General features: G+C 38.4%; 1 protein-coding gene across 1 annotated transcript in view; it reads left to right on the top strand.

Moving 5' to 3' along the window:
- Window positions 1–286: 286 nt before the first annotated feature.
- notch2 (notch receptor 2) overlaps window positions 287–20,244 on the top strand; it is a 43,601-nt gene continuing 23,643 nt past the window's right edge. The window contains exons 1-2 of the mRNA XM_067514173.1: window positions 287–657; window positions 10,845–10,926. Of these exons, the coding sequence (XP_067370274.1) occupies window positions 585–657; window positions 10,845–10,926 (155 nt within the window). The 5' untranslated portion in view covers window positions 287–584. The remainder of the gene's footprint in view (window positions 658–10,844; window positions 10,927–20,244) is intronic.

The raw sequence follows: 20,244 nt of genomic DNA, 5'->3' as shown, positions 1-20,244 counted from the left end.
GGAGAAAAGAAAAACAAAGATCCTTGAACGGGTTAATCTTGAGTCATACCAGACTCCGAGAAGTAGAAAAATGAAAAAAAAAATTCCTCCGCCGCGGCGACACAGAGAAAGAAAACTTATGCGTTCTCATGCAATGTCAAACATAAACCTGACGGATATGTCGGGTAATGTGGATTTTCTAAAGCGGCGACAAACGTTATAGTTTACAATTCAGCTTGTTATTCGACTTTTTAAACACATTTTGGCCCGACAGATAGATCCGTGCCGACCTCAGCGGAAGGATATGAGTTTTGTCTCTTCATTCACGGTGACTTCGGTGAGTGGTGAGCGCACGGAGGTGGAAGATTTATCAACGCCGTGTGTGACTAGTACGAGCTAAACGAACGTGTATCTTAAACTGTTTAAAGTTTGCGGGTCATGGAACACATGTAAAAATTACCAAAATGTTGTAATTTGGCAATACAAGTAGTTTCAATCCTTTTAGACCTACTTGAGACCTTTCTGACGATACGTTTTTGAGAAGTAACCGTCCTAACAGACAGCTCAGTTTTGGGCTGGGGACCTTATGTGGATTTTACAAAAATATGGAGCAGATCCCCGGTTTCTCCTCGGGCAAGTCACTAGTCTTTGTCTTCTGCTTCATCCACTCGTGTTTGGGTAAGTTTTTTGTAACAATTTATAATTTGTCATGATCACGTTTTGTTGCCTGTGCATCTGCGGGACACGGGGCAGACATAGCATCTCTGGCTTTACTAACGTTACACACTGCTTTTACAGCCGGGTCCGACTTACTGATGTTGGCTAACGATACACGGTCGGGTAGCTTTGAAAAGTTACTTTTTAAATTACAGAAACCGTCCGTGAAAGTGGCACTTTATGAAAAAGGAATTACAGACAGCATTCTAAGCGTACAGTATGGTTGTTTTATAGCAATTCCTGCTGCGTTGTGATAGGTTCCGTGTGGCCTTTTACCCAAAACATCCGCTAAGTTTACTAATTCAGTCTGGCGTTTGATTAGACTCGTTACAAATTTTCATTGAGCTCACATTTAGTAACGCCATTTAGCATATTTTATCTTTCTTCACACTTATTCAGTTATTAGGTTAAAACTTTCAAGACTCTTAACCAATTTCACTCATTTTAAAATCTTTGAATTGATTGCATATATTCACTAAAATGGAACTGAAACTGCAGCTAACGTCACTCTGTGTCAAAGTCAGAGGGTTTTGTTTTCATATGGTTACTATGGGCCTACTAGTCCTGACTCAGTCTGATCTGAGTTGCACCGCTGCCCAGATGTTATGAGAATGAGAGCAAGAATTCAAAATGGACACTTAACCATATTTAGACTGCCTGAATTAGGAGAAATGACAGTGACAAAGTACTCGATTAAATGTGAAGATCTCTAGCAATATCATTGTAGAATTTAAGAGACTGACCCTACTCATGAGTCACTTGGGGTCAATTGTCAATCAAGTGCACTAGGAATAAGGAATAAGTGACTGTAAGAACTGGGAAAATTAAAATAATCTACATATAATGAGAATTTATATTACTAATATGGTAACCAATCGAAACCTGCACCAGTGTTTTGTACCAAACCTCTAGCAGTGTCCTTGTTTATTAAACATAAAATAAGCATGAAACTGGTTTAGATTTTAATATATGCGTTCTTAGTTAAGCACTTATGAGTATCCACTGATTGGGCTCCAAAATACCATTTTAGATCCTGGGTCAGGTCACAATGAACACGGCATTACTTGGAAGAGTTAAAGGTTGTCTAGTTTAAAAATTGCCACAACTATCAGATGGCACAAAACAGAAGATTAGAGCTGGTTAATAGTAGATTATGTCCATCATTTTACTTGCTAGAGATATAATTAAATCAGTGTCTTTTCCGAAAAAAAAAATGGTTATGCAGAATATTGAAAGTCTTGCTATTACTTGTTATGTTTTATCATTGACTGTAGTCTACTAGCAAAAAAAAGAAGCTACACAAAAAAGAGAGTACAATGCAAATGTGCTACATGCAGTGCAAAGAGAGGTGGTGGAATGTTGTTGGTGTTTGATATTCTTCCCTCCGTCTCTGATCTGCTTCTTTCTCTCTCTCACACTCACACACACACACACACACACACACACACACACACACACACACACACACACACACACACACACACACACACACACACACACTCACAGCTTTGCACTACTTGAATTTGTTTTCTTTCCATCATTCTTACCTTTCCTTTTCCTTCTAATGCTGAACTTTACTTCATGTGATCATAGCCTGTGATGCAATGCAAGGCACAAGTGGTTTTCCATATGACAGGATAGCATGTTAGTGGGTCCTGCTTACCTTGATGACTTGAGGTAGTTTTGAGGTTTACTTATCATATAATAAGACTTGTTCACATTTTTACGCTCCAAAGTAAATGTTTTAGTTTGCTTCAAACTGCAAAAGGTGATTTGTAACAAATTTATATTGCTAATAACAACATGCCAGAATGTAAATTGGCATCTGTTTACAAGTTTATGTGGTTTCTGACAGAGTTGAAAGCACTGATGTATGTGACTTCTTCCACTATGAATACAGTCTCAGAACAATGACGCCAATTTGTATTGAAATATTGCTAATATTGGTATCACTGTAGTGTTAATGCTAATCTAATTCTTAGCGTAGGTACCATGTTTGTGGCACATGACTTGGTGTTACCACAATGGTTTGGGAATTTGGATGGTTGCATATATTTGACATGTACAAACAGCAAACAGCTGGTGTGTGTGTGTGTGTGTGTGTTGCATAGTGGATAAAACTAACAAAGCCCGGCAATTGTGCCGCCCATGGTTTACTTGCATCTGACCCAAGCTGGAGTCTGGTGTGAAATGTAATTTATCTGGGCTGTGCTTTGCTCTGTGCTCTAAAGACAAAGATTTTTATTGAGATGCCCACCACACTGCATTATTTATTGACCACCATCTCTGCCTACTGCTTTCTGGCTGTGTTACTACTGTGGCTTAAGACATTCTCTTTGTGGCACCCTCTAAGCTTTTGGTTTGTTTTTTCATTTTATATTATGTCCAGCCTTCTACCTTCTTATTAATAGTGTAGCTAAAAGGCCTGGCTTCCACATGTGTTTTACTCTCATTCTTGTTGGTTTTAGTGGGAGAGAGTAGTAAATAATGTGTGGAACTTTTTGAGTAAGTCAATGAAGGGCTGTAGGACTATACTCCAAATGTACTGTATTTCTATGTGTTTTTCTTTTAGTGCATGCACACATGGTATGCATGTAAAATTGTAGCCATGCTCTTTTGAACAGATGTAATCCCATTGACTTACTGTTATTGAAGTAGACATGCATTGCAGAAAGGTGAGCGTTATTTATAGATAATGGATCTGTTACCACTACCATGCCAATACAGTACACATGCCTGATTGAACAGTATAGTGCTTTGATCATCACACGTTAAATAAATACAAGTCAAACTGTGAATGAAGCTAGGTGCATGCCGTGTGTGAACCACATGCACTGTTAGTATAGGGGGTGGTGTTTGTGGCTGTGAAGGTCTTAGGGATTACAGAGTGTTGTGTCTGCACTGTTGAACAGGTTAGCAAATTAACAGGGAATTACTGTGGCCTGCATTCCTTGGCTAACACAGTCCCGTAAGCCTGGAGACAGGCAAGCAGGGTGCATGGAGTAATGAACCAAGCAGGGCACATCAAGTAGCAGGAGGGAAAGTACAAAGAAAAGCTCAGATGTGCTGTATAATTAATTGCAATATTAATTTAGTTCAGTTTAACAACCAGATCTAACCTGTAGTTCATAACTTATTTGGTTTTAAAACCTAGCAGTTCTTGGTTACCTGTGCTGAATGCAGTTTGGTGCAACATTCTGGCAAAAACACAAATTTCACCAATAAAGATTGCCCAGTGCATAGAAAGCATAGAATATATTGATGATGAAATAGTCAGATTTTTTCTATTATTTGTCACATAGTGAAAGGGTGTTGAGTGTAAATTGAGTGTATTAAAAGAGTTATTTTGGCTAAGAATCTAGAGGAAATGGAAAACTAGATGTGAGATCTATCTGGCCAAACCAGGGTACTGGAAGTCATCTGTGATAGTAAACTAACCTGGCAGTGGTTAGCGCTGGGGCGTCACTGCTTAAAAATCATTGGTTCAAATCCTGGCCGACTACGGCCTTTCTGTTTGATGTTTGCATGTTCTCCCCTTGCTAGGGTTTCATCCAGGTACTTAGGTTTCCACTTACAGTTGAGACATCCATTTCTTTGGTTAATTGGTGTCTCTAGAATTGCCCGTAGAAATGAGTGTGAGTGGTTGTCTATCTGTGTATGTCTCTTTGTTGGCCCTGATATAGACTGGAAACCTTTCAACAGTGTATCCCACCTCTCCCCCAGTGATGTCTAGGATAGGCTCCAGCCCCCGATGTGAGTTTGAAAAGGATAAGTAATACAGATATGAGACCATGCATTATATTGCAATATTTCCTTGTTGTCAGTGGTAATTCTTATTTTTACACTGGTGGTTAAATTCTGAAAACTAAATTAATATGAACTGAAGATGTTCAATACCACTTTTTCCAGTATGAGTACAAGTACTTACATTTGAATACCCACCGATACGGAGTACTGAGTACTAAACTGTTTCTTCTAGTATGAGTTGAGAATCAGTAAAATACTCTTTAATCTATTGCAGTTAAGCAATTCCCACAAGAATTGAAATTCTTGTGTGTTCTCCTGCCATAACAAATATGGTGGCAACTGTTGTGTATGACTAGAGTAGCTTTCGCTGAAAAGAAAGCAAACAAAGCACAGATTTGGGATGAGATCCTGGATGGAGAAGCACAGACAACATGAACTGTAGGGTCTACACAGAAATATGAACGTAAAAGAACGTAAAAAAAGTTCAAGTAACATTTTAGTTGCTGAAAATAACAGTTGCTGCTGATGTCAGTCACAAATATTAAACGTTTTTAAAGTATTCTTGAGGATCATGAGTATTACTGTTAACTGGATCTTAAGACTTCAGCACAGCTGAGCATGATTTGGTTTTAATTATCCTTATACACCTTTAAACCACAGACATTTTCCACCGTCAACTAGCTGCATAGGTTAATTTGGCATCAGGCACAATACCTGAGAAGTTTTATGAGTACAAGTACGAATACACTAAGGCAGGGTCAGGCCCAATGCCGGAAACTGGTATCGACACGACGTGAAGAAATGAAAATGTTACCAAAACCTGCTTTAAACATTTGAATCAGCAAGAAAAAAAGGGCGTTTTTAAAAGCATATAAATACTAAAATAATGTTGTTGTAGCACTTATTTATATTGTACATAGTTACCGCTCTTATTTTGCATTGTAAATTCACCTTGTCTCCCCAGGAAGGGCATTAAAGTGAGTTGTGGGTTATTTTGCAGATATGGTAATGCAACACCAGATATGTATGTTATTTACATGTCTTGTGTGACTGTAATTATAGACAAAGTCAATCATAGCTTCCAATTTAAATGTAAAAATAAGGTGATTGAGCCTTCACAAAAGTCGATATTTATTTTACCATAAACTAAAAAAAAGTCTGATGAATAAGCTAGGGAAAGTCCCTGCAATTGCTAGGTCTGGTCTGCTCTCCCTGTTTGTGTCTGTGTCTTTCTCCCTCCAGCTCTCTCTCACACACACACACACACACACACACACACACACACACACACACACACACACACACACACACACACACACACACCTCACTTGAGCCAGGGAGCCAGGGAGCCAGCAGTGCATCCCACTGCCCTGCTGTTCTGCTTGATACACTCATCTATAAATGATACTCAATAGACACAATTTTTCCAATTACTTACAACATCAAGCCGACCTTCTTAATTGAGTGGCTGGAATAATAACAACTGAAGAAGATGGAGGATTTTTGTCCTCCATTTTCTCATCTCATTTTTTACTAATTTCTTCTGTTTGCTATATTTCATGAGCTAGTCTCAGGCTCATATGTTTCTGTTTTGAAAGTTATAAGTTTATGTTGCAGTTTCTTAACATTAGACATTTGGGCATTTTTGACAGCAAGTGTACCGGGTGTTTAGTAGGTTACATTAAAGCAGGATTTGATCCACTTTAAAAATTCAGATACTATTGGATTTATTATTGTCTAGATTTGGCCTGATAAACATTCACAAGATCAGCCACAGACATCCCTAATAATCACATGCTTTTGCTGTTTTTGTTGGCACTGACCTGTTTCTTACTGTAAGCCATCAGCCTCAGACTGAAGCCGACCCGAGAGATAAAACCTAAAAGCTTAAATTTGGTTTGTACTTCTTGGTTCCTCGGCTGTTTGTGTGGGCCAGTAAAGCTTCCCTCAGGGTAGTGGTGTTTAGTTTGAGCCTCTTTTCCCTCCTTCCATGCTGAGCTAAGGGTATTTTATTGCAGGTTACCATGACGACTGTTTGGCCTGCTGGAGATGGAGGCTTGTACAGCAATTCCAGGAAATGGGGTTACTTCCTCACTCAGCGCGAACAACTTCCTGCCCTGTGCTGTATGGATGTGTGCCAGGGCTCAAGGAGACCCATTCGTGTGTAGTCTTTGTCTGCAGTTTTGTAATTACTTCCCCATCTCAATCCACAGCTATTAGCTCTAAGTCTGTCTATCTCTCTCCCTCTCCCCCTCAGCCTACATTTCTCTACCTCTTTGAAAGTGTTTTTTTTTTTATTCTCATCACATGCCTGGATCCCTCTAGGGACCCGCTGTGGTGTCAGTGACAAAGCACTCGCGAGTGCTGAGGGAGAATCCATGTTAATGCCAGCTGATCACAAACAACCCACAAACAACCAGGCTCCCCGTCACATTTTTTCTTTTTTTTTATCTTCTCTTTACTTCAGCATTATTCACACTTAAGTCTGTGTTTTCATTGTTTATGGGTTTTTACAGTACAATATCCCAATTTACAAAGACCCAATGGTTTAAAGTTAGTTCATGCACCCAAAAGTAGTTGTGGTCACTGCCTTTTACCACAGTTTATGACATTCACATTGCTCTTGCTTTGGGGACAGTGCAGTAAATGCTTCAAGTAATAGAAAGTTAAGAGTTTAATAGAGGAGAAAAAGTTACAGTGGGGATTTGGTGCTATCTAGCCTATAGTAATTTAAATATGTTGGTCAAACAAAATAGACAATCTGATGACAATGCTTTGCGTGTCATTAGGCTTTTGTCACTAATTGTGGTGTTCCACTGACTAAAGAAGAAAACAAGAAAATAATCAAGACAAGACAGTGAGTCAAGTGTAAAAGTCAGGGTATCACCAAATGGAGCAGGATATCCCCAGGACCTTCTGGGGATAATGAATATGTAAAAAAATAAATAAAATAAAATTCACTGTGAAATGTTTGACTCGATGGTGGAGACGGAAGTAAAATAGGATCATCACTTTTTTTTGCATTGAATATCAGTAGGAAATTTCTGAAGCACATGTCATGATACATTACCCTGAGAAGGATTAGTAGACTGTTAGATGGGCTGTCATAAATGTTTACACATATTCAAAATATTGGAGCTTCCAGGTTCCAACTACATTTTTAATTTGTGTCATCCTCTGTTAGGTTAATGACAGTGATGCAAGATATCTGTGTCAACCTCCAGAGACGAGCTCTCCTTTACTCAATACTGGAAACTAGAATGCGTCTCGCAATGTTGAATTGTGGGGCTGGGTTAAGCTTAGTCAGCTGAACATTAGCTAATTGTTTACTGATACATGTCCAAGTATTTTATTGTCCATAACTTGTACTAACTTTTATAACTTATAACGATTTTGACTGTGTTTATATATGTTTGTTTGTTTTACATTTTCCTGAATTACAAGGCTTGTAGTATAATTTTGTATCTACTATCATTTGCATTTTGTCTCATTATTGTACTAAGAAGTCTCTTTTGATCTTTTTTTAAGTTTGATGATGAAGAGTGGGTTGCAACAAGGGTCTCCAAATCAAAACTTGTGGTTATGCACAGCCCAGACACTTATGCTAATTTTACTCTTTGGGGCTTTCTTGTGGAGTGGAAGAATGACCTAAAGCAGGATGCCATGACATCAGACTCATCTTGATTGTATAGTATAATTCCATTTGTCTTTTAGTATTATATCTGCACTTTTTTATTTTTTGCTAAGTTGGGTTTTTCAAAAGGTAGATGGAAACATTACCTCTGCTTGCAATACCTCCTTGATTTTTCAAGACAGCGACTCAGTAGTTTTCCCTTACCACATCTTCAAACTGAAACTTTATGCAGATCAAAAGGCTTGTTTTGTTGACACTGTGGCATTCAGGGATACGATTTGAATGACTCTCTTGTTCTATCTCTCAGCAGAACTTTATAAGTTTGAAAGGTGCTATACAATATAACCTTGTCATGTTTTGGTCATTATAGCTAGTTTGAAGGGAAAAACAACTCTGTGCTTTTTCTCTGACACCTGCTATACTATGTTCTGCTTTATTTCTCTAATTTAGTTTACTTAGTGGGAAATGTAAGAAGGGCTTTTGATCACGTATGATGGTCCAAATAATATTAATTACCGCATCTTTGTGTTTCTTCTCTGCTTGCACAATCTGGCTGTAGTTTCCCATTTGACTTTGTCGATCAGGTCTTATCAAGGCTTCCATTCCTGGGAATCTGTTCTGTCCATGGTTCATTGATAGTGAAATGTGAGAAAAGTTAGGTGAAGAGGATGAAATGCCAATAATATGACCTTTGATAACAATGCATTGGTCAATCATTTGAGTGCATATGAACATTGTGCCTGTATTTCAGAGACATGGATTGCTGAAACCTTTTCCAAACTTTAAGTCTTTAAGTCAAGGAATTGATTGACCCACACAGCATTGTGTGTGCGTGTGTGAAGGGTCTAATATGAGGCAGGCTGTCCTAGATCTGGTAAGATCATTGCATCTTTCATTATGACAGGATGCACGGGAAGCTCGTCAAGCCTGTTGGAGGATAACAACGGTCTATTACGGTCTATTTTTTTTTTTTTTGCCTTTCCTTCCTCTGCTCCCCTACAATTGTCTATCATACATTATTATGTTGGCCAGATTTACTGTACATTTTTACTAATTTCACCCTAAATAATTGAAGCATTAATAAAGTTGATCTGTGCTACAGATGGAGCATTCAAACTATTTTGTCATATTAATATTACATCACATTGTGTCCTTTACCAAACTTTTCCAGACAGAGCTGCAGCTAAGTGCACAAATAACAGTTTATTTTATTTGCCTTTTAATAGACCCATAGTTTCTATCTTGGACAAGTGATTTTGGCTGTCGGTCAACTAAAACATCTCAGCAATTTACCCGAAAAGCAAGTGGTCTAAAAAGCTTAATGTCAAGTCCTGCACTTAATAATGTGTGGAATTTTTGCATTTGATTATCATATATGTGCAAGATTTTTATGTGCATGTCCAAATATGTATACTGCTTGTACAGTACAGAAAGAGACACAAAGAGACGTGTGTGTGTGTGTGCGTGCGTGCTTGCTGGGATTATGGATTTCACAGTGGTTTATGTATTGTATCCCCATGTCTAATGGGCTATGTCTGTCTGCCTGTCTCTGAGGCATTAGTATGCCTTCACTCTGTGAACAGATCAGTCTAGAAACTGGACGTTGATTGATAAACTACAGTATGTGTGTCCAACTTTTAGCACCCCAAAAATTATATGAATTATTTATAAAGATGAAATGTCTGTCACAAGGTCTCTTTATCTTGAAAGACACTGTGATTAATCTAGGTGCAGGAAGTAACACCACTGCTGAGCACACTTCCTGTAATGTATTGACTATTTTGTGAAGACATTGCTGGCGTTTCTTTGAAATCAGCTGACCTACTCTCAGTTTTGTAAAAGAGCTCTTTCTGCAGAGCGGGGATACATCACATACCTATTCCTAACACATGAAACTTAATTTAAACTAAATATTAGTATAGCAGGTTTTGTAATATCAGTGCAAATTATTTATTCTTGTTCTGTTTAATTTATACCACAGTTAACAGTGGCTTCCTTCATTAGCCTACCGTATCACATTCATTAATAAAGAGAGAACAACACACTGTTTGGCATATTGGGCAGCTATGGTGTGCATGAAGGCCACTTCAACCATGTGTCTCAAAGCACAAAGACTGATGTGTCTGGCTATGAGCATCTCACTGGTTGGGAGATAGTTGGGCTTTGTTGTCCCCTTCAAGGCTCATTTCTGTCTGCCTGCCCATCTGGCTGCCCTGTGACCACTAGCTGATTTCAGCCTGGCTTTGCATAGTTGGCTAGATAGGTGGCAAGCTTTCTTTAATTTCTATTTAATCATGAGGGAATAGAGGAAAAACCTTTAGACTACAGTAGAGGGTTTCCCTCAGAGTTCTAGAGTGAACTTACTGCCTCAGGTAACCAGTGGTCCGGTTGAGGACTTGAATGAGTTTTGAGCAGTGTTTGATTTGAAATTGAACAGCAAGCAATTCTAAAGCTACCCAGCTTGTGAGAAACTGCCTGGTAATTTAAATAGGTTATAGACAGATATTTTATAAGTTTTAGGCACATTATGTCAAAGCACATCCTAATTGTAGTGTCTGTGTAGGTCTTTGTCTATACACAGTAAGTCAAGACCAACGTAATAATGAAGTTGTGATGTTGATTCTCTGCATTTGGTGCAGTATGTGAAGAAAACATTCTGTGAATGGCTTAATTTTTTTTGTCCTTTAACTGTTGATATTATGTATTTGCAGCAAATAAAAAATGCCTGTCTGATCTTCCACTCTCACTCATTTTTTTTCTCTTGCAGCTCTGCAATGTATGGATGATAAGGCGCCTTGTGTTAACAATTCTACATGTCTGACCTATTCCAATGGCACAGAATACTGCAGGTAAGACAGAATGGTTGGCTTTCTGACCAAACACACAGGCATGCTCAGTTTAACCCATGCTGTCATCCTAACACTTTAATACGAATGTGAACAGCAATAGAATACACCTCATAAGGGAATTGCTGGATGGAAAAGCCAGTCCAGACATCAGGATTTCAGATCAACCCCAGTCTGTCCACGGGACCATGAGGTTTTGCTCAGGCCTGAAAGGAGAATAAAAGAATGCTCTGTCTGTCAAAGTACTCCAGTAGTGGGAACAATACCAATATACACATCCCCACCTTCAGGATCTTATTAGGACTTTTCAGAGGTTTTGATTTTTACTCTTTTTTTTGTTATTTATTTTTTTTCTTCTATAAAACTGATGGCCCCCAGCATTGTCAACATATTTTACTGCCCAAATAAATTGTTGTGGATGCTTTTATGACATGAGAAAGTAATCCATTCAGTGTAACTGATGAGGAAAAACAATCCTATACATGCTTGAATAAATAAAAAATTTAGGTATTGTTACCGCACATGTTAGTGTAGCCATTTGTGCCTTGGCACATGCAACATTTCTCTAGAACCTTACAACTTGCATCTAAGTGTCTTCTACTGCCAGTGGTGAAATCAGACCATTAGGGAAATGCGCTTTAGTGTAAATGAGAGCCGTGGCCACTGTGATGTATGCCTTACACTTTCTGCCAACTTTGCCTAGTTTGTAATTAAGGCTGAGCTATCTTTATAATTGTGTTGCCACTCCCGAGCCAAATTCCCAAAGAAAACACACACACATAGCTGGTTCATGAACCTGATCATATTTCTTCAAATGTGCTGTGAATCATGCTTTGTGTCTTTTCCCAGAGCTTTTGGAATTTCAACACCCTGCTACTTTCCTAATGGGGAATAAGAAAGAAACATTCCTTAATCAGTGTTTGTCATTCCTCCTGTCTAAATAGAGACTACACTGTAGGTGCAAAAAGGGTTTAGTGTGTGTGTGTGTGTGTGTGTGTGTGTGTGTGTGTGTGTGTGTGTGTGTGTGTGTGTGTGTGTGTGTGTACACATTTGTATAAGGCCCTGTACTTGTAGTAATTTTATGATGATGGCAATCATGAACAATATATATTTATTCTGGACCTGTTAAATGTGACTAGAATGGATTTTGATCATGTTGTATTTATTATATTCTGGACTATTTGATGCTATTCTAAATAGTAATAAAATTCACTCCCACTCTTGTTTAGCAAAGCTGTTTCTTTTCTTGATTGTCGCGCTAGTATTTGTCTGAATTAAATGATATTAATGATACAAGAAAATAATAGAGGGGCCTTTCTAAAGACATGCGCTCACACAGGAGCCTCCCAGTTTAGTGTCAGCTGACAGAAAGCAGGCTTACTGTTAGACTGATTATCTAGTCAGTCAGTTTTTTTTCTGCTACGCACACAGTGCTGCTGGTCAAAAGGGTTATTGTGTAAAAATCTAATTATGTGTTTATTAGTGTATTAAAGGCAGCTGGTTTTGAGTAAACAGTCACTGTGGCCTTTTGGCTTGTATCAGTCTTCATACTGAACACGTGGATGAGGACTTGAGTCTGGCTGTCCATATTTGTATAAATTAATAATTAATTTGACAGACTTATATTAGCCAGGAGCTACACTAAGTTCAAATGGCAACTCCATTCCTTCTTCTGACTATGACGATGTAGATTTTTAACGGTTTCTGAAATTGATGGTTGGCAATTTTATTCAATAATCAGTTTAATTGTTAACAGTTTGTTGAATATAGTGCCCTCTAATAAAATCTTTAACCACTGATGTGACTGTAGAGCCCTCAGAAGAACATGGAGGTAAAATAACTTAATAACAATGTAACTTAATGTAAATCTATAGGGATCCCACAATAGTGGATTGAGCTACCGAACTGTGCATGCAGAACAAACTCACTGCCAATATTCAAAAAAATACATCTTCTACACCTTCTTATGTAGTTAAGTCTATTAAAAAAAGCCTTCTTCCTGGTCTTTCTTATACTTGCATCTCATGAAATGTAAACACTTCAGTACTACTAGTTTGCTTTGATGTTTTCTCCTTGACTTAGATTTTTGCTTGCCTTGTGCCTCACTTGTAAGTTGCTTTGGAAAAAAGCGTCTTCTAAATAGAAATGGAAATCTAGGTACTGTACTCCCTCAAATATTTAACTTGTTTTAAGAAATTCTTTGAGTATGAGTGGCATGGACAAATGACTAAAGACCAGAATGTTCTTACACACTTAACAATTTTCTCTGCTGACTGCCCACACGGACTGTGTCAGACTGGCACCAGCTCGGTCCCACCAGTTTTCACGACCAGATCACATTCATAATGGGCTCTACAGTCATTAATTGTGTGCCGGCCTTTACACTGATCTTTTGCCCTGTGCTAATGAGCAGGTTTGGAGATTTTGGAGCTTTCGATGAGATTACCAAGTGAATTAAATTCATTCACCCATCTAACACATTGAATGCAGTAAGCCACAGTAAACATTATTATTACTTGTGGAGCCCCTGGAGGTGGTCAGCAAACACCTGTAATGTAATTTCACTAAACGGCACGACAAATCTAGTGGCAAAGCCAGGTACTACATCAGATAACAATAGATACAAATAGTGTCAGTAACATGTTGTTGTCTTCTGCATTATTTGTTAATTTATATTTTATTAAGAAACTAGTATTTAATTGACATTCCTAGTTTTCATATTTACTGTAAATTGAAGGAAACATAAAACAACTCCAGGTCTATTTTCTATCATATAATTAATTTTAGGAGACTATGTATTTGCTGTTTTTTTTGAGAGCGAGAGAACAAAAAGGGAAGAATATGGAAACGTTTGGAAAGTACAAAACTAAAGTATAAAATTTTTGCTTGCACACATTAGTGTTGCACAGACTTTCACAATTATATTTCCAGAAAAAACACATTATTATTATTATTATTATTATTATTATTATTAGTGTACTGAAAATGTCTTGCAAAGGAAGTTCAGGTGTCTCCTTTTGAACATGAATATTGTGTGAAAGATATGAATTGCATGGGAGAGGCCAACTGGCTTCCTTGCAGGGCAGGGTGCAGTGAAGCTGTCTAACCGGTGACACTGCAAGCTATCTTCTTTGGGTGTAAGAAATAGGTGTGTTACTGTGTGGATTAATGCATGCTAGGTATTTCTAACTTACATCATTGCAGCGTGGATAAACATAATGGGCAAACATTATCTCATGAAGCACTGCTTAAGAGCTCAGAAACACTTGTCTTGTTCATGGGCCATAGAGGAACCCTTACACCATCAGGTTTTAACTCAGTGAGTCTGACTCGCTGAGTTAAAACCTGTTAAGTGCAAGCAAGATTGAGCCTATACATATTTTACTGTCAAAACCCTATTTTTCCCCAGAACAAGAAGTCTTTGTCTGCTGACAGGCCATGGTGTGAACTGATTAACTCCACCTCCCCCAACAACCCCCACCCCCACTTTTTTCTCTTGCGGTCACTGTCATGCACTTTCATGTTTGTTTTAAATAGTCTTTTCTTAAGAGTGAGGGGACAGAGTTACTGTGTTGTGTAGACCTGCTGTCTGTTTGATCTGACAGAAAGAATTTGCCTGCTGGGCAGACAAAGGAAGAAAGTTGGCCAAAAGAAAAGAGAATGACTCTTTACAGGTAATTTGAGGAGGAATACCTCACAGCACAACTCCTTTCTAATGATGAGACAACAGTACTGTTGAGGGGAGTGAGATGAAGGAGATGTGGAATGGAGAAAAGATTGTTATTTCCCTCTTACACCTCCTTCATCAAACTGTCACTCATCCATCCATGCCTCCCCCCACTGCTTTAGGGATTTAGGTGCCTCTGGACACAACTCACCTGGTCTCTTAATCTCTCTCCCACAACCTTAGACTATTTTTACTACTACCTCTGGATTTCTTTTTTTTTTATTTTAATCATCACAATTGCCTGTGGGATCATTTTTGCACTCTTTACCTATTTGCGTTTGTTATAGCGATACCCCTTAGTCTCAAATTCACATCTGTGTGTTTGAAGACCTTGGTTTAAGATCTTCTTCTCTGGCTTTGGTGTTTAGTCTGTTTTTGTGTCACATCACAGCAAGCTGTGGTGGAATTGTATGTCCTTATCCTCCAGAAGTCTCATGTCTTTAGCCTAAAAATGAAGGAACCAGAGTAGGCACTGAGTGTAAAAGAGACGCAAAAAGGAGAGCCTAGAAAAAAGCAATTTGGACACATCACTCCTCCTATCTGCTTCACACCTCCACAGCTGACACAACATCCACTGAGTCAAGCACATACCCATGCACTCACAGGCACAGATTTTAACTGGGTTAGGCACATGATCCAAACTAAAGTCAACAAACTCTAAACTAGGATATTATAACCCACGGCAATAATTGCCCGCTCCCCAAAGGCCTATCTACTTCCCACAGTACAGCTAATAGCACTGTTAATGTGGTTGAAACTAGAACCACAATGATAAGAATTTCCTTGTGTATGTACTCTGTGCACATTTGTGTGTGTGTTTCTTTGAAAAGTTAGGGACACCTTGAGCTGAGAACAAGTTCATAGGCTGATGTCTGCTGTGTGTAGCAATGTGACTTACAATACTGTGGCAGTTCCTACTAGTGAAATTGTTGTCAGTTAATAGTTTTGGTTTTTTTTTGGTTTGTTTTTTAAACACTAGTGCCATCTCACTAGACTAAATGCGGTCATCATGACCATTGGGGTCTAAATGTCTTTTTTCATCTTGGTAAAAGAAACAGCCACATAAAAAAAGTGTAAACTGTACATATAGAAGAGTGCTTGGAGGCTCAAACCCTTATGTCAGAAAGAGGAAGTCTTACAAAACAATGGGGAATGTAGCAACCAGATATAAAACACACATTCAGTAAGGTGACAAGTGGCTTTCTTCCACACACTGTGATGATGACAATGTGACGTTAAAAAGATGTTAGTTTTGTCATAGGGTCACAAATTGTCTGTACATGTGATGGATTGGTGCAGAACGGTGTGAGTCTTAGTTCTTCTTTACTTGTTTAATTATAAAAAAGTAAGTCAGAACCATGAGGGGGAAAAAAAGGAAATTGTTTGATTTCTCCCTTTTGTTAAGTACTTGTTCCATGCAGACATTTTAAATAAAGACAAAAATACCTAAGATGTAAAGAAACATGGTAGTCTTTATGTGAGGGCTGCTGCAATAAATGTTGTTATTCAATAAACACAAGCAGATTAGTTATGTAAAAATTACTTGGACACGTACATTACATTCTTTTATGTCATCAATTTCTAAGTCAGTGGGGGACTATGCATAGCGTAGAACTAGTTCTGTAGCTTTATAGGCCCACAGATCTATTGTTGGAGATTCCACTTTAAACAACCACACTAACAGAATAATGACAGAACAAGATGGAGCGGCAGGCAAAAGAACAGTCTGTGTACCACAGCTACTGAGATGAGTCTTTTCGAAAATGTTCCTAAACATGGCTTGAAATTTTACCACATGGCCCTAGTTTGGACTCCACCCTGTTCTACACTCCTTTTATTCTTTCTACAGTAATTCTTTTCAGTCTGACTGCCTGGTTCCTCCTCTCTATGTATGTCTGGCTCTTTACTTTTTGGGGTTTTACTTCCACCTAGTTGTGCTCTCTTAATTCATTCACCTTCCTCTTTTATGCACTGTTTCATCTTTTGTTTTTCTACAGCTTTGACATCATTCTCACACCTCTCTTGGCCCGCCTCTTCTGTGATGTTATTTTTCTTCTGCCTCTGCTCCTCTCTGTTGCAGTGAAAAGAAAAAAAACTGTGCTGAGAAGTGACAGTGTGCCAAAAGTACACCTCCAACCCACAGAAACAGAAACACAACTAATGAATGTTCAATTTAATTTACAAAAGAACAGAACTAAGGAATTGAACCTTTACATCTAAATTTGGGTGGCTTTGTTAAACAGGCTGCTTTTTCTTTGTGCTTTTTTCTTGGTGTTCTTAGTATCCACACAATAAATGTGCCACTGTAACAGAAGCAGAAGTCACTGTCATTCTGTGATAGTACAAATAGCCTCTTTGGTTAGGTTTTCTTGATACTGATACTCATACTCAGAAAACATCTTCAGTGTGTTTTAAGATAAGTGATGACAAAAACATAGCCAACTGCTTACTATCAGCAAATACACAAATGTGAGTACTTGAGCTCAATCTGAGAAAAAGTGGTATCGGTAAGTGGTAAATTCCTACTCTTTGGGATGCTTAAATTTAATCAAAACTCCTGTAAACTTACTAGTAACGCTCATTAATATAGCACTGCTGGACTTGGGCTGGGGGCTATTACTGAGGTCTTGTTGAGCTTGTGTCACTTATGGTGTTTGAGACTAACTACTTATAAATAGCAACAAAATAGTATTGGAGACTCCAAAAAACACCTTTTTGCTTTAGTTACATTTTTAGAAATAGTTTCATGGTTTTCAGTGTGGACGTTTCTCAGTATAGGTAGAACAGACACTGGTCCACCACCACTGCTGAAATATAAATGAGCATACTCAAACCACTCTTTGGAGCTCCCCAAATGGGCTCTACCATTCACCTTTGAGGTCTAGAAAGTGCTGTCACGTTGTGTTACTTCTGAGCCTGCTATGACTGTAAAGGTTAATCTCATCCATGCGGTACGGAGTCTGAAGAAAGTTTTAATGTATTTATTTTCACATATGAAGACTTTATTTATTCTAACAAATATATTGGTGAATGTGACTTCAGTCTAGTTATTTAGCTTTGTGCTGCAGTTTCATAATTCAGCTTTATCCAGATATGTGGATCTGATAAGGTTGCAGTTTAAATTGCAGCAGAAATTATAAAGAAAACATTTCTGTCCAGCTTAACTTGGTTTTTAAAATTATATACTGTTCATAGTTTTGTATGTCTAAAATTCTTTAGTTTCTGATTTCCTTACACCACACAACTAGCAGAATAGCTATGCACACACGCAACAGTAAAGAGAAGAACCTATCCTGCACATGATTTGTGATATTCATGCATGCACAAACAGGATTAGAATACAGTGAATAGGCCATCTATGCTGTAGTCAATCCAGGGAATGATCCAGGGATTGAAATGTGAGCTGGTTTATGCTCTTCCCCTTTCTCTTACACACTCCTTCTCTGTGATGGCTGCAGGGGCACTGTATGATGGAGTTATTAAGCGCCTCTGAGACTAGAATAGCAACTTCAGGAGGAGGGAAGAGGTGGTGGGGTTTTAGTTAAGGATAGGAAGGTGGAGAGCTAAGAGGAGAGTATTAGCACAAAGGAAATGGAGAAAGAGTGACTGGGGATGGGCGGAGAATGAGGATTTGGGAGCCTGGGATATAGGAATCAGGAATTTAGAAGTTGGAGGACATGAGTGAGTGAGAATCCCCCATGGCCAGCCAGGACTGCCTGAGGTCAGCACAAGGTAGAGGAGGAGGGAGAGAACGAGGAAGAGAAGGGTTGCACAGAGAGAGAGAGAGAGAGAGATGGGGGCGCTAATGTGAACCAGCTGTAGAAACCTGACACCTCAAGAGTGGGTTAGAAATGAGAGGTGGAGGAGTGAGAATAAGAGGGAAAAGGGGACTTCTAGAAACTGCACAGAATCAGAGAATGATGAAGAAAAGAGGAGGGAAAAAGAATCCTAATTGAGCAAAACAAAGAAGCCCATAGATGAGCTGGGCAGCAGAAATCCTCTCTGCTGTAATGTTCATAAATGTAGAGCTATCTGTGTGTAAATAGGTGGCTGGCAAACAGACAGTGTGCCTGTCTGTCTGCCAGTTCTAGCTTTGTGTCCTGTACGGTGTGTAACTGTGTATGTGTATGAAAACGTGTCAGAAGAACAAGTCTGCTTCCTGCGACAGACTAGTGTATCAGTGTATTAGGTTCTCTCTTCCTCTGTGAGCCACCACTCCCTGACAATAATGTGAATCATGCACAGCCTTGTCTGTTTGCCACAGGCTGTAGTGATACAGCCAGAGGCTAATAATGAGCTCTCTATCTGGCAGTGAAACCTGAAGGACAGGGTCAGATTGTTTCCTGATGCCATGGCATTTGGTTCTGTCAACATTGGTTAGATGGCAGCAGTTTCATTTAATAGGACTTGATAGAACTTAAATGGATCTATACTATGTATTTTTTCCTTCAGCACTTCTGGATTTTTATAGAAATCATCAAATAATTATTGAAGGGTTGTATATAGTTACAGGGCAATTCTACAATAGAAATTAATTATCTTTCTATACTTCTAAAAAATATATTTATAAAACACCAGCACAGTTTTTAAAGAAGTGAACTGTAATTTGCAACAAAGCATGTTTCAAATTTCCTGTCTCATTCACTGAAGTGGCAATACTTTAAAATGCATCTCATATTGCCCATATTTGTTATAGTGGAAATGTGTGAAATGTTCTCAGTGAAATATAAAACTGGTCACAGTGATCTTTGTGTGACAGCTTGCTTATGTGATTTATAGCAAAGGGCAGAGGGCCATGTCATTACTGTGGGAGAAGGGTCAAAAGGCTGTGCAGGAGGGAAAAAAGAGCCACTCTAATTCCAGGACAGCAGTCTTATTGTGATATTGTGACCAAGTCAAGTTTGTGTTTAGAGGGGAGGGACATCTTTGTGTTTGTGTATTTATTTGTGTGTTTGATGGAAGGCATGTGTTAGTGGGTTGCAGTGGAGACGAACTTGGACGAAGACAAAGAGGCTTGGAGTATGTCTTAGAGGGGAACATCACTAATTTATTATTATGTTTGTCTGTTTAATCTGCAAATTTAAAATTTTGGGGTAGATTAACCATTTAAAAGATGAGATTGTATTTTTGTTGTCAACTAATCCCATGACAAGAACAAATTCAGCAAAGCTTTGCCCGTCGCAGTACCTATTAGTGTTCATTGCCTAAGCCATAAATCTTTAAAAAGTGTTAACAAATGTAAACGTATCTATTTAAACAAGGCTCTGTAATCACCACATAGCTAATTTTAGTCAACTAAAATAACTTTTTTTTAAATTGTGCAGTACTATTTTTAGCAGTGCATTTAGTTTGCTGGTAAGTATATCCGGCAACAGCACAGTGTCTCACTCACTGTACAGTGGGTGAATTAAATTTTACAAGAATAAAAGAAACTTCCTGAGCTCTTCTTTATGCTTTTATATAGTAAAGATGGTTTTATCACACCTGGTCAAAAACAATTAAAAAATAATAAAAATTATAGACACTGGAGTGTTGTGGTGTTTATTCAAATAAATCAGTTTGTTTATTTTTGTCCATGGCAATTTACATTTGTG

This window comes from Channa argus, chromosome 8 (genome assembly GCF_033026475.1).
Source record: "Channa argus isolate prfri chromosome 8, Channa argus male v1.0, whole genome shotgun sequence".
NCBI lineage: Eukaryota > Metazoa > Chordata > Actinopteri > Anabantiformes > Channidae > Channa > Channa argus.
This window is presented reverse-complemented; position numbering and strand designations above follow the sequence as displayed.